Here is a 23,275-nt window from a genome sequence, read left to right on the forward strand (position 1 = left end):
TGAGATACCTAATCACAAACAAGAGAAAATCTGCAGATGCGGGAAATCCGAGCAACTCACACAAAGTGCTGGAGGGACTCAGCAGGCCAGGCAGCATTATGGAGAAAAGTACGGTGGACGTTTCTGTAGGTGCTGCCTCGCCTGTTGATTTCCTCCAGCATGTTGTGCGCGTCGACTGAGATATCTGTCTATGTTTTCATTTGATCATTTTATGGTTTTCTTTTCCAGGAACGTTTGTCCGACACCAATCAACAGATGAAGTCAGCTCTGGCCTCTGTTATTGCGGGCTTGTCCACCATCCTGGGCAAGGACGCAACTGTTGAGCACCTGCTTCCCCTGATCTTGGCTCAGCTCAAAGATAAGGTAATTTTATCATGAAGTGCAAACTTTAACATAATTCTTGTGTGACCTGTGGACATCGTGGATATTTTTTGAATAGCCTACCGAAATCAGGCAAATACCATTGGAGAGCTGTCTTCTGTGTGCTGTTTGAAAGCTGGTGTCAGGTCAAGAGTGGTGATGAAAGGTCGCTTATTGTTCATTAGGCGATCGGAAAGCTGGTTGCCATCTCTGGAACTTGTACACTCAGGCATCTGCTGAAGGTGACGAGCAGTCCATGCTCCACCACGAGATACAGGTATCTGGATAAGTGTGCCAGAACGGGACGTGTTGCAATCTAGACTGATGTGTCCAGGCTTTTGCTCTCACTGATATTGATTCCTGGAAATGACAGCAGTTGGCCCATGTTCATCTTTCCTGTTGACAAACATTGTAACTGCCGTTTGCTTGGAGCTGTGTGGTGATGTCCAGCATTCTAAAATGTTATAATCACAGATTCTGCAGATGCTGGCAATCCAGAGCAACACACACACACCATGCTGGAGGAACTCAGCAGGTCAGGCAGCATCTATGGAGGGGAATGAACCCTTGGGCCGAGACCCTTCGTCGGGACTGGGAGGGAAGGAGGAGGGCGCCAGAATAGGAAGGTTGGGGGGATAGTTGTACAAGCTGGCAGGTGATAGGTAGACCAGGTGATGGGAAATGTTGCTGTGTAGGGGAGGGGGCGTTGAAGGGCGGTGATTAGTGGGAGAGGTAAAGGGCTGGAGAGGAAGGAAACTGGTAGGAGAGGAGAGTGGACCATGGGAGAAAGGGAAGGAGGAGGGACACCAGGGGGAGGTGATGGGTGGGAGAGGTAAAGGGCTGGACAGGAAGGAATCTGATAGAGGAGAGTGGACCATGGGAGAAAGGAAAAGAGGAGAGGACCCAGGGGGAGGTGATAGGCAGATTACCAAGAGAAGAGGGAAGCCAGAATGTAAAACGTTATTCAGTGAGTAACATTTCTAAGGCCACTTCCTTAGGCCAGTTAATTTAACATCTGTAGTCGGGAAAATGTTTGAAGCTGTCATTAAGGAAGAAATAGCGAAACATTTAGAAAGGAGTGGTTCCATTAGTCAGACACAGCATGGATTCAGAAAGGGCAGGTCCTGTTTCACAAACATGCTGGAGTTCTTTGAGGACATAATGAGTGCAGTGGACAGAAGGGGAACAGATGGATGTCGTATACTTGGATTTCCAGAAGGCATTCAATAAGGTGCCTCACAAGAGACTTATAAATGAGATACGGATGCGTGGAGTCGGATGAAGTGTATTGGCATGGATAGTGGATTGGTTAACCAATAGAAGGCAGAGAGTTGGTATAAATGGGTGTTTCTCGGGTTGGCAGTTAGTGGTGAGTGGGGTGCCGCAGGGGTCAGTGCTGGGCCCACAGCTGTTTACCATTTACATTGATGATTTGGAGGAGGGGACTGAGCGTAGCGTAGCAAAATTTGCTGATGACCCATAAACTGAGTGGAAAAGGAAATTGCACAGTGGATGTGGAGAGTCTGCAGAGATATAGATAGATTAAATGAGTGGGCCATGGTCTGGCAGATGGAATACAACGTTGGTAAATGAGAGATCATCCACTTCAGAAGGGACAATAGAAGAGCAGATGATTATTTAAATGGCGAAAAGTGCTTGTGTTTGAATCGCAAATAGTTGGCTTGTAGGTACAACAGGTTAATAAGGCAAACAGAATGTTTGCCTTCATTGCTGGAGGGATTGAATTTAAGAGCAGGGAGGTCATGCTACAACTATACAGGGAACTGGTGAGGCCACACCTGGAGTACTGTGTGCAGTTCTGGTCTCCATACTTGAGGAAGGATATATTGGCTTTGGAGGCAGTGCAGAGGAGGTTCACCAGATTAATTCCAGAGATGAAAGGGTTAATTAATCTATGAGGGGAGATTGAGTTGTTTGGGACTGTACTCTCTGGAATTCAGAAGAATGAGAGGATATCTTATGGAAACATATAAAATTTTGAAAGGGCTAGATAAGATAGAAGTAGGAAAGTTGTTTCCATTGGTAGTTGAGACTAGACCCAGGGGGGCATTGCCTCAAGATTCAGGGGAGAAGATTTAGGATGGAGATGAGGAGAAACTGTTTTTCCCAGAGAGTGGTGAATCTGTGGAATTCTCTGCCCAGGGAAGCAGTTGAGGCCTCTTCACTAAATATATTTAAGATACAGTTAGATAGCATTTTACATAGTAGGGGAATTAAAGGTTATGGGGAAAAGGCAGGTAGATGGAGCTGAGTTTACAGACAGATCAGCCATGATCTTATTGAATGGCGGGGCAGGATCAAATGGGCCTACTCCTGCTCCTATTTTTTATGTTCTTATGAATCATGAATGGAATAACAACAGAGTCTCTTGAACTGTTCTTTTAGTTTGAGAGCTTTAGATATGAGCAAATGTGCAGTGTGTTCTTTCGAAGCAGTGATGTGAGCTAGTTTGTAATCTTAGTGCATATTGGATTAAAGGTGAATTGCTTAATGGTGTGATGGAACTGTTATTTTTCCATCTATTAAATTCCTTATTTATTTTGGCGTGAACTTAAACAAAAATGTTGCATGTGCAAATTTTGGATTTTTTAATTCATGTGGAAATTTGCATTATTTCATAGAACCATAGAACATGACAGCACAGAAACAGGCCTTTTGGCCCTTCTTGGCTGTGCGGAACCATTTTTCTGCCTAGTCCCACTGACCTGCACCTGGACCATATCCCTCCATACACCTCTCATCCATGTACCTGTCCAAGTTTTTCTTAAATGTTAACAGTGAGCCCGTATTTACCACTTCATCTGGCAGCTCATTCCACGCTCCCACCACTCTCTGTGTGAAGAAGCACCCCCCAATGTTCCCTTTAAACTTTTCCCCCTTCATCCTTAATCCATGTTCTCTGGTTTTTTTCTCCCCCAGCCTCAGTGGAAAAAGCCTGCTTGCATTCACTCTATCTATACCCATCATAATTTTATATGCCTCTATTAAATCTCCCCTCATTCTTCTATGCTCCAGGGAATAAAGTCCTAACCTATTCAACCTTTCTCTGTAACTCAGTTTCTCAAGTCCCGGCAACATCCTTGTAAACCTTCTCTGCACTCTTTCAACCTTATTAATATCCTTCCTGTAATTCGGTGACCAAAACTGCATACAATACTCCAAATTTGGCCTCACCAATGCCTTATACAACCTCAACATAACATTCCAACTCTTATACTCAATACTTTGATTTATAAAGGCCAATGTACGAAAAGCTCTCTTTACTGCCCTATCTACCTGTGACTCCACTTTTAGGGAATTTTGTATCTGTATTCCCAGATCCCTCTGTTATACTGCACTCATCAGTGCCCTACCATTTACCTTGTATGTTCTACCTTCATTTTTCCTTCCAAAGTGCAATACCTCCCACTTGTCTGTATTAAACTGCATCTGCCATTTTCAGCCCATTTTTCCAGCTGGTCCAAATCCCTCTGCAAGCTTTGAAAACCTTCCTCACTGTCCACTACACCTCCAATCTTTGTATCCGCAAAAAAAAATCAAATTTCATGACAGCTGTGAGTGATGATAAACCTGATTCTGATATGGGTCTGTGATGTGGACTGAGAGTGGGAAGGGGGCAGGGAGAGGGGCATTGTGTCCCTGTCTTCCTTCTTTTGGTGAACGTCGGTGATAGCGTAGGATGATATCCTGGTTCTGCATTTGTGTTAATGGACTGTGGACTTTTTCAGACTTACGGTTTTTATATTCTGTGTTTTTTTAATTGCCTGTTTTCATTTTGTTGTGCGAGGGGAAGGTGTTTGGGGAAAAATACTCTGTTAGTTTTTCGTGCGGGGGGGTCGATGTTGCTGTTCCATTTTGTGTGCGGAGGGAGGTGTGGTTTTGGGGGATCTGATGATCGGGATGCCATTCTTTTTTTGTACCCAGGGAGGGGTGTAAGTTTCACGTTTCTGTCTGAATGACTTTCATGTTCTTTCTTTGCTTCATGCCTATCTGGAGAAGTCAAATTTCAGAGTTGTAAATGGATACATGCTTTAATAATAAACAAACCTTTGACTCTTTGGTTGGGAAAAGGGGGAAGGGATCGGGAAGCACCAGAGAGACATTCTGTAATGGTCAATAAACTAATTGTTTGGAATCAAATGGCCTTGCCTGGGTTCTCAGGGCTGGGTGTGTCTGCACCTGTGCCACCCCCTCCTACCCCTGGCACTCCTTCTCTGCCACCTGTCCCACACCCCTCCCGGGGGTGCTCCACCCTCGTCATTCCCAACATCCTGTGCTCCCGCCAGATTTACAAACTTGCGCTCTGCTGCACGTTGACAAGTAATGTCCTGTGCAAAAGTCTTCGGCACCCTGGCTACACGTGCATGTGTCTAAGTACTGTAAGTGTGAAAGTGGCATTCGTATTTCTTTTGTGGGGATAATATTTCATAAATGTCCAAGATGATACTTTGAAAGGAGAGAGTCTGGGGAGTACCAGAGTGTCTGTCAGACAGCATTCGCAGTATGAACGTTTTTCACCTTTGCTGTACTCAGAAAATTGCCTTTCCTTTCTAGTGCCCTGAGATCCGTCTGAACATCATCTCCAATCTGGACTGTGTGAATGAAGTGATTGGAATTCACCAGTTATCAGAGTCTCTGCTGCCGGCCATTGTGGAATTAGCAGAAGATTCCAAATGGAGAGTGCGCCTGGCAATAATGGAGTACATGCCTCTGCTTGCAGGGCTGCTGGTGAGTGTTTTATCTAAAGTGTTTTATCGTCTATTAGCAGTGCTTCCATATGGATGATTTTCAGAATGGAAATGATTGCCCGTATCAAATTGATACTTTAGTTTAAAGACAGAAATAACTTGGAACATCTTCTTTCCTTTTGCACCAGAAGCAAACGTGTGATAGTAACAATTATACTTGCAGCCCACTGACATGGGTAGTCTTACTTTAGACCCAGGGCTCCCAACCTTTTTTTTAATTGACCATTAACCAAGCTGTCTGCGGACCCCGGGGTGGGAACCCCTGGTTTCGACCATCAGGTTTAGACCCGTTTAAGGACTGCGGACTTTTTCAGACTTACAGTTTTTATATTCTGTTTTTTTAATTGCCTGTTTCTTTTCATTTTGTTGTGTGAGGGGGTTAAATGTTCTGTTGGTTTTTTGTGCAGGAGGTGGGTTGGGGGGGGTCGATGTTGTCGTTCCATTTTCTGTGTGGAGGGAAGGGTGGTTTTGGGGGATCTGATGATCAGGATGTGGGGGTGGTGTAGGTTTCACGTTTCTGTCTGAATGACTTTCATGTTCTTTCTTTGTTTCGTGGCTATCTGGGGAGACAAATTTCAGAGTTGTACATGGATACCTGCTTTGATAATACGCGAACCTTCGGCCTGGCACATCAAACAGATACAAATAGAAAGGGCAATAAGCTCCATATAATCAGATGAGGGGGTGACAACTGCTGACCCAAATGAAATAAACAATATCTTTTTGAGATTTTACCAAAATCTGTATAGCTCAGAGTATTCAGATTCAGCTCCACAAGTACAAAAGGAATTTCTCGACTTATTATAATTTATACCCCTGGATGAAATGTCCTTGACCTCGCTGGAGTTTAACTTAGAGGCGAAGGAATTGTCTGAAGCTATAACTAACATGAAGGGAGGGAAAACTCCCGGGCCCGATGGGATTCCGATAGAAATATATAAAATCTTTAAGACTAAACTAATACCACCTCTGCTTGATGTGTATCAGGAGTCATTTGACACTGGATCCCTTCCCCCCCCCCCCCCTTAATATGGCAGCAACTACACTACTGTTAAAGCCTGGAAAACCACTGTCCCCATGTGGATCTTATAGACCAATCTCACTTCTGAACAATGATCTCAAAATTCTCTGTAAGGTATGAGCTAGGAGGCTGGAGCCACTCTTGCCAAAAATGGTCCACCCTGACCAAAATGGATTTGGTAAGGGAAGGCAGGGCTTCCACAACATTCGAAGAGTGCTTAATATACTTTATGAAAAATCTGGAAGCTCTGATAGTGCTATTCTGTCACTGGATGCCGAGAAAGCCTTTGACAGAGTGGAGTGGCAGTATCTAAAGTTTTAGAAAGATCTGGAATAGGGGGGAAATTTCTATGTTGGATACAGCTGCTTTATTCTAACAAACAGACTGAAATTTTTAATAACGGGCTTTCTTTGGCACCTTTTAAACTCCAACGGACTGTCCCCTATATCCCCTATCTCCCCTCCTGTTTATTCTGGCCATTGAGCCACTTGCTATGGCAACTTGAAAACAGGCTAATATAGCAGGAATAACTATAGGAGATATAGAACATCGCGGATGACGTAATTTTGTTTTGCTCCAACTTGAAACAAACATTATCTGCCTTAATTGACCTGAGAAGTACTTTTGCAGGCTATAAAATAAACAACAACAGATCTGCAATATTATTCATGGATAAAGATGAGAGACTCAGTCCCCCACTTCAAACTCCGTTATATGGTGTCAGAACAGGGTTTCACCTATTTGGATGTTAAAATTACTCCTACTATTGATAAAATTATCCCAACTAATTATAACCCTCTCGCAGACTCAGTTATTCAACTTATAAACAGATGAACAAAATTGCCCATATCTTTGAATGAATGCATAAACATTCTAAAAATGTCAATTTTACAGAAGTTCCTGTACCTTTTCCGATCTATTCCACTTTCTCCTCCATCTTTCTTTTATTTATTAAAGAAATTTTTTTCTAATTTCATCTGGAGTAATAACTCTGAATTATATTGGAATAACTTCCAATATAACTCGGAGTCCTGCCATGTGCAGAAGTTTGCTGACGACACGGCCATAGTGGGGTGTATCAGGAATGGACAGGAGGAGGAGTATAGGAAACTGATACAGGACTTTGTGATATGGTGCAACTCAAACTACCTGCGTCTCAATATCACCAAGACCAAGGAGATGGTGGTGGACTTTAGGAGACCTAGGCCTCATATGGAGCCAGTGATCATTAATGGAGAATGTGTGGAGCAGGTTAAGACCTACAAGTATCTGGGAGTACAGTTAGACGAGAAGCTAGACTGGACTGCCAACACAGATGCCTTGTGCAGGAAGGCACAGAGTAGACTGTACTTCATTAGAAGGTTGGCGTCATTCAATGTCTGTAGTGAGATGCTGAAGATGTTCTATAGGTCAGTTGTGGAGAGCGCCCTCTTCTTTGTGGTGGCGTGTTGGGGAGGCAGCATTAAGAAGAGGGACGCCTCACGTCTTAATAAGCTGGTAAGGAAGGCGGGCTCTGTCGTGGGCAAAGTACTGGAGAGTATAACATCGGTAGCTGAGCGAAGGGCGCTGAGTAGGCTACGGTCAATTATGGAAAACCCTGAACATCCTCTACATAGCACCATCCAGAGACAGAGAAGCAGTTTCAGCGACAGGTTGCTATCGATGCAATGCTCCTCAGACAGGATGAAGAGGTCAATACTCCCGAATGCCATTAGGCTTTACAATTCAACTGCCAGGAGTAAGATATGTTAAAGTGCCGGGGTTGATTGTATTTAATGTATTTAAGTAAACTACTTAAGAACTTTTTAAAAGCTATTATTAATGCTTTTTGAGAGAGTGATTTAGATGCATATCATATTTTTACTGAGTTAAGTATTGTATGTAATTAGTTTTGCTACAACAAGTGTATGGGACATTGGAAAAAATGTTGCATTTCCCCATGGGGATGAATAAAGTATCTATCTATCTATCTATCTATCTATCTAGACGTCCAAGACTCAGGCTTTCCCTGTTGTATCTGCCGTATGATAGAGGTGGCTGACAGCTACCAAATCTTATATGGTATTTCTGGGCGGCCCAAATTAGAGCAGGAATGTTTTACTTTGTTAAGGATCACTCCCCTACTTGGGTCTCAATGGAATCCCAGTCGATCAATATCCCTCTAGAACGACATATAGCCATATAACAATTACAGCACAGAAACAGGCCATCACGGCCCTTCTAGTCCGTGCCGAACACTTACTCTTACCTAGTCCCCCCGACCTGCACTCAGCACATAACCTTCCATTCCTTTCCTGTCCATACACCTATCCAATTTTACTTTAAATGATAATACCAATCCTACCTCTACCACTTCTACTGGAAGCTCGTTCCACACAGTTACCACTCTGAGTAAAGAAATTCCCCCTCGTATTACCCCTAAACTTTTGCCCCCTAACTCTCAACTCGTGTCCTCTTGTTTGAATCTCCCCACGCGCAATGGAAAAAGCCTATCCACGTCAACTCTATCTATCCCCCTCATAATTTTAAATATCTCTATCGTCCCCCCTCAATCTTCTATGCTCCAAAGAATAAAGACCTAACTTGTTCAACCTTTCTCCATAACTTAGGTGCTGAAACCCAGGTAACATTATAGTAAATCTACTCTGTACTCTCTCTATTTTGTTGACATCTTTCCTATAATTCAGTGACCAAAACTGTACACAATACTGCAAATTCGGCCTTACCAATGCCTTGTACAATTTTAACATTACATCCCAACTCCTATACTCAATGCTCTGATTTATAAAGGCCAGCATGCCAAAAGCTTTCTTCACCACCCTATCCACATGAGATTCCACCTTCAGGGAACTATGCACTATTATTCCTAGATCTCTCTGTTCTACTGCATTCTTCAATGCCCTACCATTTACCATGTATGTCCTATTTGGATTATTCCTACCAAAATGTAGCACCTCATACTTATCAGCATTAAACTCCATCTGCCATCTTTCAGCCCACTCTTCTAACTGGCCTAAATCTCTCTGCAAGCTTTGAAAAACTACTTCATTATCCACAATGCCACCTATCTTAGTATAATCTGCATACTTACTAATCCAATTTACCACCTCATCATCCAGATCATTAATGTATATGACAAACAACATTGGACCCAGTACAGATCCCTGAGGTACACCACTAGTCACCGGCCTCCAACCTGACTAACAGTTATCCACCACTACTCTCTGGCATCTCCCATCCAGCCACTGTTGAATCCATTTTACTATTTCAATATTAATACCTAACAATTGATAGATAGATAGATAGATACTTTATTCATTCCCATGGGGAAATTCAACTTTTTTCCAATGTCCCATACACTTGTTGTAGCAAAACTAATAACATACAATACTTAACTCAGTAAAAAATATGATATGCATCTAAATCACTATCTCAAAAAGCATTAATAATAGCTTTTAAAAAGTTCTTAAGTCCTGGCGGTTGAATTGTAAAGCCTAATGGCATTGGGGAGTATTGACCTCTTCATCCTGTCTGAGGAGCATTGCATCGATAGTAACCTGTCGCTGAAACTGCTTCTCTGTCTCTGGATGGTGCTATGTAGAGGATGTTCAGAGTTTTCCATAATTGACCGTAGCCTACTCAGCGCCCTTCGCTCAGCTACCGATGTTAAACTCTCCAGTACTTTGCCCACGACAGAGCCCGCCTTCCTTACCAGCTTATTAAGACGTGAGGCGTCCCTCTTCTTAATGCTTCCTCCCCAACACGCCACCACAAAGAAGAGGGTGCTCTCCACAACTGACCTATAGAACATCTTCAGCATCTCACTACAGACATTGAATGACGCCAACCTTCTAAGGAAGTACAGTCGACTGTGCCTTCCTGCACAAGGCATCTGTGTTGGCAGTCCAGTCTAGCTTCTCGTCTAACTGTACTCCCAGATACTTGTAGGTCTTAACCTGCTCCACACATTCTCCATTAATGATCACTGGCTCCATATGAGGCCTAGATCTCCTAAAGTCCACCACCATCTCCTTGTTCTTGGTGATATTGAGACGCAGGTAGTTTGAGTTGCACCATATCATAAAGTCCTGTATCAGTTTCCTATACTCCTCCTCCTGTCCATTCCTGACACACCCCACTATGGCCGTGTCACCAGCGAACTTCTGCACATGGCAGGACTCCGAGTTATATTGGAAGTCTGATGTGTACAGGGTGAACAGGACCGGAGAGAGTACGGTTCCCTGCGGCGCTCCTGTGCTGCTGACCACAGTGTCAGACCTACAGTCTCCCAACCGCACATACTGAGGTCTATCTGTCAAGTAGTCCACTATCCAATCCACCATGTGAGAGTCTACTCCCATCTCCGTTAGTTTGTGCCTTAAGATCTTGGGCTGGATGGTGTTAAAGGCACTAGAGAAGTCAAGGAATGTAATCCTCACAGCACAACTGGCCCCATCTAGGTGAGAGAGTGATTTGTGCAGCAAATACATGAACCTTCCTAACTAATCTTACTGAAGTCCATATAGACAACATCCACTGCTTTACCCTCATCAACTTCCCTAGTAACCTTTTCAAAAAATTTAATAAGATTTGTCAAACATGACCTTCCACACACAATTCCACGTTGACTGTTCCTAATCAGACCCTGTCTATCCAGATAATTATATATACCATCTCTAAGAATACTTTCCATTAATTTACCCACCACTGACATCAAACTTACAGGCCTATAATTGCTAGGTTCACTCCTAGAACCCTCATTAAACAATGGAACAAGCAATACGCCAGTCCTCCGAAACCATCCCCATTTCTAATGACATTTGAAATATTTCTGTCAGAGCCCCTGCTATTTCTACACTAACTTCCCTCAAGGTCCTAGGGAATATCCTGTCAGGACCTGGAGATTTATCCACTTTTATATTCCTTAAAAGTGCCAGTACTTCCTCCTCTTTAATCATCATAGTTTCCATAACTTCCCTACTTGTTTCCCTTACCTTACACAATTCAATATCCTTCTCCTTAGTGAATACTGAAGAAAAGAAATTGTTCAAAATCTCCCCTATCTCTTTTGGCTCCACACATAGCTCTCCACTCTGATTCTCTAAGGGGCCAATTTTATCCCTCACTATCCTTTTGCTATTAATATAACTGTAAAAACCCTTTGGACTTATTTTCACCTTACTTGCCAAAGCAACCTCGTATCTTTTAGCTTTTCTAATTTCTTTCTTAAGATTCTTCTTACATTCTGTAGTCACGCACAACGCGCTACTAAAGAAACACACAGAGGCAGAGAGAGCTGAACTCAGAATGCCTTTACTGATTCAAAATCGTGCACTTAAATCTCCCCTCCCATGGGCCCCTGCGACCTGATGTCAGACTGTCCCTGGAGGGTCCGCCCCGAGAGGGTAGTTACAAACGCGCTGCCGCGTGTCTGCCCGCAGCTCCCGATGGCAGTTCAAGTCTCACGTGTGTGGGCTGCCACAGTTCTTTATATTCCCTGAGCACCTCATTTACTCCATGCTGCCTATATTTATTGTAGCTCTCTTTCTTTTTCTGAACCAAGTTTCCAATATCCCTTGAAAACCATGGATCTCTCAAACTTTTAACCTTTCCTTTCAATCTAACCATCTGTACCATCAAAATTTCACATTTAAATGACCTGCATTTCTCTATTACATCCTTCCCATAAAACAAATTGTCCCAATCCACTCCTTCTAAATCCTTTCGCATCTCCTCAAAGTTAGCCTTTCTCCAATCAAAAATCTCAACCCTGGGTGTAGTCATATCCTTCTCCATAATTATATTGAAACTAATGGCATTATGATCACTGGACCCGAAGTGCTCCCCAACACATACTTCTGTCACCTGACCTATCTTCATTCCCTAACAGGAGATCCAACACTGCCCCTTCTCTAGTTGGTACCTCTATGTATTGCTGCAAAAAACTATCCTGCACACATTTTACAAACTCCAAACCATCCAGCCCTTTTACAGTATGGGGTTCTCAGTCTATGTGCAGAAAATTAAAATCTCCCACAATCACAACCCTGTGCTTACTACAAATATCCACTATCTCCTTACAAATTTGCTCCTCCAATTCTCGCTCCCCATTAGGTAGTCTATAATACACCCCTATAAGTGTTACTACACCTTTCCCATTCCTCAGTTCCACCCAAATACTCTCCCTAGATGAGCCTTCTAATCTATCCTGTTAGAGCACCGCTGTAATATTTGCTCTGACAAGGAATGCAACACCTCCCCCTCTTATCCCTCTGATTCTATCACACCTGAGGCAATGAAATCCAGGAATATTTAGTTGCCAATCACACCCCTCCTGCAACCATGTTTCACTAATAGCTACAACATCATATTTCCAGGTATCAATCCATGCTCTAAGCTCATCCACCTTTCTTACAATGCTCCTAGCATTAAAATAAATGCATTTAAGAAATTCTCCGCCTCTTCCTCTCTGTTTATCTCTAATGGTGCAAACAACTTTACTATCTTCTTTTTCTTCCTTCTCCCATACATCTGTTCCTACACTCTGGTTCCCCTCCCCCCTTGTATCTAGTTTAAATCCACTGGAGCCTCTCTAGCAAACCTACCTGCAAGAATATTTGGCCCCCTCCAGTTCAGATGTAAACTGTCCCGCTGGAACAGGTCCCACCTTCCCTGGAAAACTGCCCAATTATCAATAAATCTGAAGCCCTCCCTCCTGCACCATGTCTTCAGCCACGTGTTGATCTGCGCTATCTTACTATTTCTAAACCCACCTGCACGTGGCACTGGTAGCAATCCTGAGATTGCTATCCTGGAGGTCCTGTCCTTTAACTTGGCACCTAGCTCCCTAAACTCACCTTTCAGGACCTCCTCACTTTTCCTACCCATGTCATTGGTCCCTACGTGGACCATGACATCTGGCTGCTCACCCTCCCTCTTGAGAATACTGAGAACGCGATCCGAGATACCGCGGACTCTGGCACCAGGGAGGCAACAGACCATCCGGGATTCTGGATCTCTTCCACTGAACCTCCTATCTGTCCCCCTAACTATTGAATCCCCTATCACTACTGCTCTCCTCTTTTCCCTCCTTCCCTTCTGAGCTGAGGGTCCAGTCTCGGTGCCAGAGACACAACCACTGCAACTTGTCCCTGGTAGGTCGTCTCCACCAACAGTATCCAAAACGGTATACTTATTGTTGATGGGAATGGTCACAGGGGTGCTCTGCTCATTCTGTCTAATCCCCTTCCCTCTCCTGACAGTCACCTAGCTACCTGTCTCCTGATCTCCCTGTAACTCCTGTTTATTTCTGCCTCTGCCTCCCGAATGATCCAAAGTTCATCCAGCTCCAGCTCCAGTTCCCTAACACGGTTTGTCAGGAGCTGCAGCTGGATGCACCTTTTGCAGGTGTAGTCATCAGGGACAACAGTGCTCGCCCTGACTTCCCATATACTGCAAACGGAGCACTCAACTGCCCTAACTGCTGCCTCCATTACCTACTCCTAAGGTAATTAAATTAATTAAAGAAGCTTACCCGGCCTTACCTCACTTGGAGTGAAGCTCGTACTCAGCTTCTGCTCGCTTTTTAAAATTCTCCCGCTGATCTCACGCGCTTGCACAGTTGTGCCCCGTTCAAACCTCTCCTCTGCCTGTTCACGCCGAAGCCTGTTGAGCCAAAGCCATCCCACTCTGCCTCAGTCCACTCCGATGATGGCCGCTGTATATGGCGGTCTTTTTTTTTAACCTTTGGCGCGCTTATGTTATGCGCCTCTAGCCTCTACCCCGATCAGTTAAAAAAAATGGCTTCTCTCTGAGATGCCTTTACTTCTTCCCTCTCCACCTCTTGCTTCGATCTAAAAGCATATGTGTTCAGCAGATAAGAAAAAACTGGTCAAACAAACTAAAAGCCCTTTCTTAAAAAATACAATAATGGTTTGGCACGATGCTTTTGCGTATATGGGAGATGCATCACAGTATCCCAGTTTACTCCTGTCTTTGGTAATGATAGCTCCAGCCCGGGAGAGCAGACCCTGGCTTTAAAACTTGGTCGACCCGAGGCATAGCTAAGGTGTCTGATCTTTATAATGGCAATACGTTTATTTATATCATTTGAAGAACTCAAGGCCACATACGGAATTCCAACAAAACACTTTTTTAAATACCTTCAGTTGCCAAATTTTATTATGTCCAGGCAAGGTTACAGTTTGAAGCTGCTTCCTTTACCTACCCTAGAAGACATTATTGATTTATTAATGAATTTGAAATAATTGTAATATATTTCAGCATATAAGCTGATGCTTAATGATTTTTAAAAGTAATATCCTAAAGAGGTTTGAGGAGGGACAAGGAAAGAGTAGAATTTGCCGTTTACCCACAAAAGCAGATTCATTCATTTATTAGTGAAGAAATGTTCAGGATATCTTATTTGCTAAGTAAATGATTGTGTTTGGGGACATTGGAAATTATCTGAAGCTAGGGGCCATGTGTCTATATTATACAACTTGTTTGCAAGTAAATGCAAAGAGTCATCAAAAAACATACAAGCATGGAGAACTGATTTTCATGAGAATCTGTCAGAAAAAGAGTGGTCAGAAGCTTGTTCCTTAGTTCAAACCCAATGAGTGAACACTCATTCTAAATTACTACAATACAAATGGATAACCAGACAGTACTTTACTCTGGTCAGGTTGAATCACTTTAACCCCGACATTCCGACACATGCATTAAATGTAATCACCAAAAGGGTGTCTGTTCCATTGTATGTGGGAGTGTCCCCAGATAATCTGCATTTGGAAGAAGGTGCTAGATTTGATCTGTCAAATTATTGGAAAAAAGGTGCCCCTTGATCCTAAATTATGTATTCTGAACATTTATCCAAAGGACTTTGTAACCTTCAAAAATGTAAGGTCACTGCTTAATACTTGTTGTTTGGAAGCCAAATGCTGCATAGCCTATTCATGGAAGTGATGCACCATCAATAACTCTCGGAGGCAGGAAGTGAATGATAGGCTTTTATTAGCAGCAAAAAGGGACCCCACTACATCTCGGAGACTGAGGGAGGAGCAGTGCCCCAATCGCCTTTATACAGGGGTCTGTGGGAGGAGCCACAGGAGCAGTCAGCAGAGGGGCGTGTCCAGACAGGTATACATAGTTTACCACAGGAAGAAACCAACAACCAGTGGACTTCCACAATGGCTGAAAGGAATGACTTCTTATCTTGCACGAGAAAAGATAAGCTACATCACAAAAAACAAACTCGGTAAATTTTGGGAAATTTGGGACATTTTCTTCAAGTTTCTGGGGAACAATTCTTAGGATGATGAAAGTAACGAATTGAATTGTGTGCTTTTTCCTTAATGGCGGGGTGTTGGCTTTTTTGTGTATGTTTTTTTTTCTTTTTATTTCTTACGTATTTTATTTTTCCCTTTTCTTTAACTTTGTTGCACTTTCAAACCTATGGATGATCTAATGTGTTTTCTTTTCATTCTGAAAAAGCAATGAAGAGATGTTTGAAAAAATAAATGAACCTTTGAATCTTTGATTGGGAAAAGGGGAAGGGAGAGGGAAGCACCAGAGAGACATTCTGTAATATTCAATAAACCAATTGTTTGGAATCAAATGACCTTGAGAGCAGAATTAGTCTATTCGGCCCATTGAGTCTGCTCCAACATTCCAGCATGGCTGATCTATGATCCCTCTCAACCCCATATCCTTTCACGCCCTGATTAATTAAGACCCTGTCAGACTCCATTTTAATTATACCGAATGTCTTGGCCTCCACGGTCATCCGTGGAAGTGAGTTCTGCAGATTCGCCACCTCATCTCTGTTTCTGCCAGGCGCTCCGATTTCCTCCCCCATTCCAAAGAGGTGCTGGTTGTAAACTGGTTATTGTAGATTACCCCTCTGTGTCGTTAACTAGTAGAAGTAGTGAGGTCGTGTTTGTGGGTTCAGTGTCCACTCAAAAATCAGATGGCAGAGGGAAGGAAGCTGTTCCTGAATCACTGAGTGGGTACCTTCAGGCTTCTGTATCTCCTTTCTGGTAGTAGCAATGAGAAGGTGTTGGGGGTGCTTAACGATGGGCACTGCCTTTCTGAGGCACCGATCCTTGAAGATGTCCTGGATAATACGGAGGCTGGAGCACATGATGGAGCTGACTAATTTTACAACTCTCTGTAGCTCACTTAAGCTCTGCTGTATCATGTCGGATTTTGTATATATTAAGGAAGCAAATCACTCTCAGTTTTGGTGTGAAAACACAAAGTAGATTTTCTTAGCTAGAAACTAACTATGTTCCTGTTGCGCTGTGTTCCCATGCTTTATGGTTAATCATAAAACTATTTAGAGAATATTTACACCTTTGTGGTTAAAGAGTTCTTGAGGTCTGAGTAAGAGTCACGGACAGAGCACGTGGTTGGACGACACAGCCACACGGTTACCCTGGGAATTTTTAGTTGTGCTGGACATGAAGCAAAGTAACCTGAGAATTATGCAATTATGCACCGTGGGAAAAGGCTAACTTGCTCCCAGTGATTGAATGTAGAAAGTAGAATGTATTAACCAGATGGAAGACGTGAATGTAGAATGGTGCACTGTCATGTCGAAGAGAGATACTGCACTGGTCAGGAGTGTGGGATCTGTAATCTAAATAATCCAGTACATGTAGTAGCGTGCATAATTACGTTTAAATCGTGAAGTTGAAATAGCCTCCTGCTATGGATCTGGCAGCATAGGATTCATTGGGTTATTTATTTAAAGATACAGTGCGGAATAAGACGCTTCCTGCCCTTCAAACTGTGCTGCACAGCAATCCCTGATCCAACCCTAGCCTAAACAGGGGACAGATAACAGTGATGAATTAACCTACTAACTAGTGCGTCTTTGGATTGTGAGAGGAAACCAGAGCATCCGGAGGAAACCCATGCATTCCACAGGGAAAACGTACTGGCTCCTTACAGGTGACATCAGACTTGAACTCCAACACCTCCCCTCCACCCCCAAGCTGTAATAGTGTCATGCCAACTGCTGCACTACCGATAGTAGTTAGTAACATTCTTACTGTCTTCATTAAACTATTGGACACTTTTAAGTTTTTTCCTATTTTTCATGGATCATAGTCTTGGTATTGTATTGGCACAAAGAAATTCAAGGATATTCAAAATACTAGATGCAAGTACCTTAGATAGGGTATCTTTTGTATAGCCTTCTGCCACGGCACGATCTAGTTTTGTGCAGTTTATTAGAGCACGTTGCCAGTCTTTCCTGTGTGACCCCTTCGCCATTGGCTCAAAGGAGTTAGCAAACCGTACGGGTAAGTAGCGAGAGGTGAAGACAGCTAGAATGTAAATGTCGCAAGTTGGCATGTTCTACTAGAAATTCGAGGGGTTATTTTATCAACATTCTTTTTTTGTTAAAACCCATTTAGGGAGTGGACTTCTTTAATGACAACTTGAACTCCTTGTGCATGACGTGGCTGGTGGATCGCGGTGAGTATAGCCTTGATGAATCGTTACTTTTGTTGAATGAAAGTCCTTCAAAGTTGTCCATGTCGTCTTCCTTGTCCAGGTGCTTCCATGATGCTGAGTGATCCTACCAGGTGCCTTACCAAAAATCCTTCATCGTGCTTTGCACATCCTCAAAGGATTGGGTCAGGCTCAAGGCACGACATGCCCCTCACAGAGCCAGGCTGACTCTCCCGAATCAGACTATGCTTCTTGTAAATCCTGTCTGTAAGAATCTTCTCCTACAATTTGCCCACTGGTGAAGTAAAACTCACTGGTCTATAATTCCCAGGGTCATCCCTTCTCTCTCTCTTGAGCAAGGAAATAACATTTGTCCCCTTCCAATCATCTGGTACTTCCTCTGGTGAGGACTGGCCAGCGACGATGCCCAGATCGTCACTGAAGGTGCAGCAATCTCTTCCCATGCTTCCCGTAAGTAACCTTGGGGTATATCCCAGCTGGCCCCGGGGACTTATCTATCCTAGTGCTTTTCAAAAGTTCCAGAACATCCTCTTTCTCAATGTTGACATGTTGTAGCATATCACTGCCTTCACAAACATCAAGGTCCCTCTCACTGGTGATTACTGAAGCAAAGTATTCATTGCGGATCTTCCCCAAAGTCCCCCGACTCCAAACACATTGCCTCATTTAGCTCTGGCCGGCCCAGACCCTCACTCTGGCCATCCTCCTGTTCTTCAAGTTTTTTTTCTCTGAATTCAACTCGCCAAGTCCTTCTCGTGGCCCTTCTAGTTCTCCAAAGTCCATTCTTCACTCCCTTCCCCGCCACATTGTAACTCTTTGGAGCCCAGGCTGATCTTTGCATCCTACGCTTCTAGACTAGCTGTTCCGCGTCTCTTGTCGGGCATGGTTCCTTCACCCTTCTGTTCTTTCCCCGCCTCAGTGGGGCAAACCTCTGCAGAGCCCCATCCAAGTGAAGCCCTAAACAACTTCCACATTTCAATTGTGCGTTTCTGAGTGCATTCATCCCAGCTTGTACTCCCAGGTTCCTGCCCAATACCATCATAATCTTAACACCCCCCCCCCCCCAATTATTACTGTTGCAAGCAATCTTGTAGTACACTTGTACACATGGCAACAAGAAACAGACTCGACTTTAACACATACGTTTATTTATTTAATTATTCAAGAAATGCATGGCCCAGGCCCAATGAGCCGCAGCACCCAGCAACCGGTCGATTTAACCCTCGCCTGATCACAGGAGAGTTTACAATGACCAATGTGCCTACTAACCAGGATGTCTCCAGACTCTGTGGGGTGTGGGGGGGGAATCTGAGCACCCGGGGTAGACCCCCGATCCACTCCGGTTAGTTGCCTCTTATTCCAAAGGCAGCGGAGCTGGGAATCTGAAATCGTAACTGACAATTCCGGAGACACTCAACAGAGTAGGCGAATGAATGGGCAGAAATGCACAGATACAGCTGTTTATCTCCCAACGTGATCTCATGCCAGCTCACCCACTCCTTTTTCCCCCCTCTACATATGAGTTCTTAACCCTGCCTGCATCTCCAGAAGCCACATGTTACTTCTGCACTGCCTCCCTGGTTTGCTTCCTGCCTGGCAGTCAAAGCTATGAAATACTCAAGCTGGCTTTAAGGCAACATCGCGCAGGTCCTGTGTTTTTTGTAAATGATAGTTTTCTTCATTCTCTTGGTGTAAACGAGCTGTGGTATTTAATTGATGCCAGAAGCCTCTCCTAAGACTTGGGCCACTCAGGAATACCCTGTATGTCACCCATCGTAATGTCTCTCAGCCATTAAAATGGGAGCTTTGAAGCTTCTGTACTGTCGTTAGTCAAGATGTAGTTTATACTTGCAGCTGTTTGCAATCAATATTCACACTCCTTATCATTTTTATAAATGAATGGCAGATGAGGATTCCTTCCCTGTGCAAGTAATTTCCCAAAACCGATCGGGCTGATTTTTCTTTAAACTTTGTATTTTATCAGCAAGCTACTTATTTGAAAATCAAGTAGTAACGGCAATTAGATCAGATCATTTCTTGACCTGTGAATGCTGTCTTGTAGTATACGCTATTCGCGAGGCCGCGACCATCAACTTGGCCAAGTTGGTGGAGAAGTTTGGCAAAGACTGGGCAGAATCCACCATTGTGCCGAAAATACTTGCCATGGCCAGTGCGCCCAACTACCATCACAGAATGACCATCCTGTTCTGCATTAACGTGAGTATAGCTTTGACAATACTTCCATTAAACTTCACAAGCTGCTAAAATATTTCATGACTAAAACATACAGTTAGAACACACGCTTAAGAATAAAGTATTTAACAAAAATATTATGGATTTGTTTAAAATGTTCTTTGTTCTTTGTGAATGTTTAGATTCTGCAAAAAATCAACTAACAACACTTAATTCTTCATTTAATTTCTCAACTTTGCCCAAGCTGATCCTTCCAATATCGACATCTGCTTGATACGAGGTTCTGTGCTTGCATTATTTGCTGAGGTGTTTCATGTTTAATCTGCAAGGTGTCTGGAGTAAAAATTGACTTGAGGGCTAGACTTGTTATGATTTTGTGGAGCAGATTTCCTAACCATCCCTGTGGAAATTGACTGATGGTGTTAGCTGAAAGACAACTGATCTAATGACCTGTTGACCCACCTGATGGCTTACAGCTTTCAAGTTTTATTTCACAAGGGTCTGTTTCTGCGCTGCAGTGGACTATGGCTCTGTCTTTTGCTCAGAGATCTGAATACCCTGAAATGGACATTATATATTATCTGGCTGAGGGAATTTTAAGTTTTTTGACGCAACTAGTTTCAATTTACAAGTGTACTTAAAGGACCCCACAGTATTCAGTTTTGCAAGTTGCAGAGTTGACTTCTTTCCCTGGTTTTATTTGATGGGCCTGGGCGTTGCTGGAGTTTGGACAAGGTGAGGGGGAGATTCAATCGAAATGCTTAGATAGAGTGGATATGGAAAGGATGGTTTATATATTGGAGGAGTCTAGGACCGGAGGGCACAGCCTTTGGAATAGAGTGATATCCGTCTAGAGCGAAGATGAAGCATTTCTTTAGCCAGAGGGTGGTGAGTCTATGGAATTCATCGCCACAGGCAGCGATGGAGGCCAAGTCATTGGGTTTTTTTTTTAAAGTGGAGCTCCATAGGTTCTGGAGGGTGTCAAGAGGTCTGCACGACCTGGCGTTTTTGCAGTATCCTCAAGGATTTGGCAAGCTGGACTCTCAAGAATGCAGGTGTGGCCACCGCAGCCATTGCTGGAGAGGACTTCAGGTTGTATTGAAGTGGCCTGAGAGTGGGAAATGAACCGGTGTTGAGTTGATTTAAGCACCGAGCCAGGTTAAAAAATTTAAAGAGTCAAGGGCTAAAGACTCACTTCTCCATGAAGTCTTACTCACCTCCACACTGAACTGACTCCCTGGCTGTGGCCTGCAGCCATCAGGGCCCTGGACCAGCTACAGATCTGAAGTGGCTCCCTGGCTGTGGCCTGCAGCCATCGGGGCCCTGGACCAGTTACAGATCTGAACTGACTCCCTGGCTGTGGCCTGCAGCCATCGGGGCCCTGGACCAGCTACAGATCTGAAGTGGCTCCCTGGCTGTGGCCTGCAGCCATCAGGGCCCTGGACCAGTTACAGATCTGAACTGACTCCCTGGCTGTGGCCTGCAGCCATCGGGGCCCTGGACCAGTTACAGATCTGAACTGACTCCCTGGCTGTGGCCTGCAGCCATCGGGGCCCTGGACCAGCTACAGATCTGAAGTGGCTCCCTGGCTGTGGACTTAATTTCAATGACTCTGCGGTTCATGTTCTGTGGCTTACTTGTTTGCTATTTTTTGCACGATTTGTCTTTTTGTGCACATTGCGTGTCTGACAGTCTTCGCTGCGTGGGATTCCTTTTCCATGGATTCTATTGTGTTTCTTTATGGCTGCCTGCAAGAAGACGAATCTCTCACTGCTCCCCCTCAGTGATGTCTGCTTCCCTTCAACGGGAGTTAGTGAAACCTTCTCTCACTCTGTGATATCTGCTCAGCTCTTTACTTCATCCCTTTCCCCTCCCGGTTTCACCTATCACCTTGTATTTCTTCCTCCACTCACCCCCCTCCTTTAAAATCTACTCATCTTTATTCTCCAGTCCTACCAAAGGGTCTCGGCTGGAAATGTCAGCTGTACTCTTTTCCATAGATGCTGCCTGGCCTTCAGAGTTCTGCCTGCATTTTGTGTGTGTTCCAAGGATCCTAGTAGTTTAAAATCCTCAATTGTCACAGAACAGGTGCTAGGTAACTGGAGCCCAGCGGTACGGTACCTTTCTTCAACGAAGGCAGCAACTGGTAACTACAGAGCTGTGAATCTAACATCAGTGGTAGAAAGGTTGTTGTAAAAGGTCCCAAGGGACAGGGTTCATCTGCACTTGGGCAGAGCTTCATCAGAAATGGTCAGCATTCTGTTAGCCAACGAGTTTTTCGGAGTTACCAATGTACTAGTGCAGTTGGTGTAATCTACGGGGACTTCAGTAAATCCTTCGACAAGATCCCCAAAGGAGTAAGAGACCAAGGGATCCAAAACAACTTCACAAATTGGGTTCAAAGTTGATTTGGTGATCAGCTGTTGGTGGGGTGTTGCTTTTGTGGTTACCTCGTGGTGTACCACAGGAATCTGCACTGGAACTCTCCTGTAAATGATTTGGATGTGACTAGAAGTTTAGCAGACGACATAAATATGTGAGCTTTGTTTTGCGGTGTTTGTGCTAATGATGGTGCCCTGATTAGTTGGCAAACTAGGCAGAAGAATTGTACCCAGAACATAGAATGTTAAAAGCACAGTACAGTGCTGTGCTGATCTTTTAACCTACTCTAAGATCAATCTAACCCTTCCCTCCTACGTAGCCCTCCATTTTTCTATCATCTGTGTGCCTATGTAAGAGTTTGTTAGATGTCCTAATGTATCTGCCTCTACCATCACGCCTTTGTGGGGCATTCCACATACCCACACACTGTGTGTGTGTGTGTGTGTGTGTGTGTGTGTGTGTGTGTGTGTGTGTGTGTGTGTGTGTGTGTGTGTGTGTGTGTGTGTGTGTGTGTGTGTGTGTGTGTGTGTGTGTGTGTGTGTGTGTGTGTGTGTGTGTGTGTGTGTGTGTGTGTAATAAAAATCTTACCTCTATAGCTTCCTCCAATCACCTTAAAATTATGCCTCTAGTATTCCACCCTGGGAAAAGGTCTCTGGCTGTCCACTCTATCTATACCTCTTATCATCTTCCACTCTATCCACACCTCTCATCCTCCTTCACTCCAAAGAGATAAAGCCCCAACTCACTCAACCTTTCCTCGTAAGACATGCTCTGTAACGCAGGCAGCAAGTCTCCTCTGCGTCCCCTCTAGATCTTCTCCATGCTTCCTATGACAAGGCTACCAGAACTGGATGCCAGTATGGTCTGACCAGAGTTTTGTAGAGCTGCAACATTACCTTGCACTCTTGAATTCTATCCCCTGACTTACTAGACCCTCCCCCCCCACCCCCGCATCGTTGGTGGGGGCAGGGGGTCTAAAGCCCCCGAGGTTAAAAGTGAGAGAGAAAGATGCTAAAAAGGGACGTAAAGAGCAAGATTTTCACAAGTGGGCATGTGAGTGGAGCTGAAA

At 44.0% G+C, this 23,275-nt stretch overlaps 1 protein-coding gene across 1 annotated transcript in view; it reads left to right on the plus strand.

The window, feature by feature from the left end:
- LOC140730666 (serine/threonine-protein phosphatase 2A 65 kDa regulatory subunit A beta isoform-like) overlaps positions 1–23,275 on the plus strand; it is a 92,163-nt gene that overhangs the window by 56,603 nt on the left and 12,285 nt on the right. Inside the window, exons 15-18 of the mRNA XM_073051416.1 lie at positions 229–363; positions 4,936–5,109; positions 17,574–17,634; positions 19,694–19,848. Coding sequence (XP_072907517.1) covers positions 229–363; positions 4,936–5,109; positions 17,574–17,634; positions 19,694–19,848 — 525 coding nt within the window. The remainder of the gene's footprint in view (positions 1–228; positions 364–4,935; positions 5,110–17,573; positions 17,635–19,693; positions 19,849–23,275) is intronic.

The sequence above is a fragment of the Hemitrygon akajei genome, chromosome 7 (genome assembly GCF_048418815.1).
Source record: "Hemitrygon akajei chromosome 7, sHemAka1.3, whole genome shotgun sequence".
Lineage (NCBI taxonomy): Eukaryota > Metazoa > Chordata > Chondrichthyes > Myliobatiformes > Dasyatidae > Hemitrygon > Hemitrygon akajei.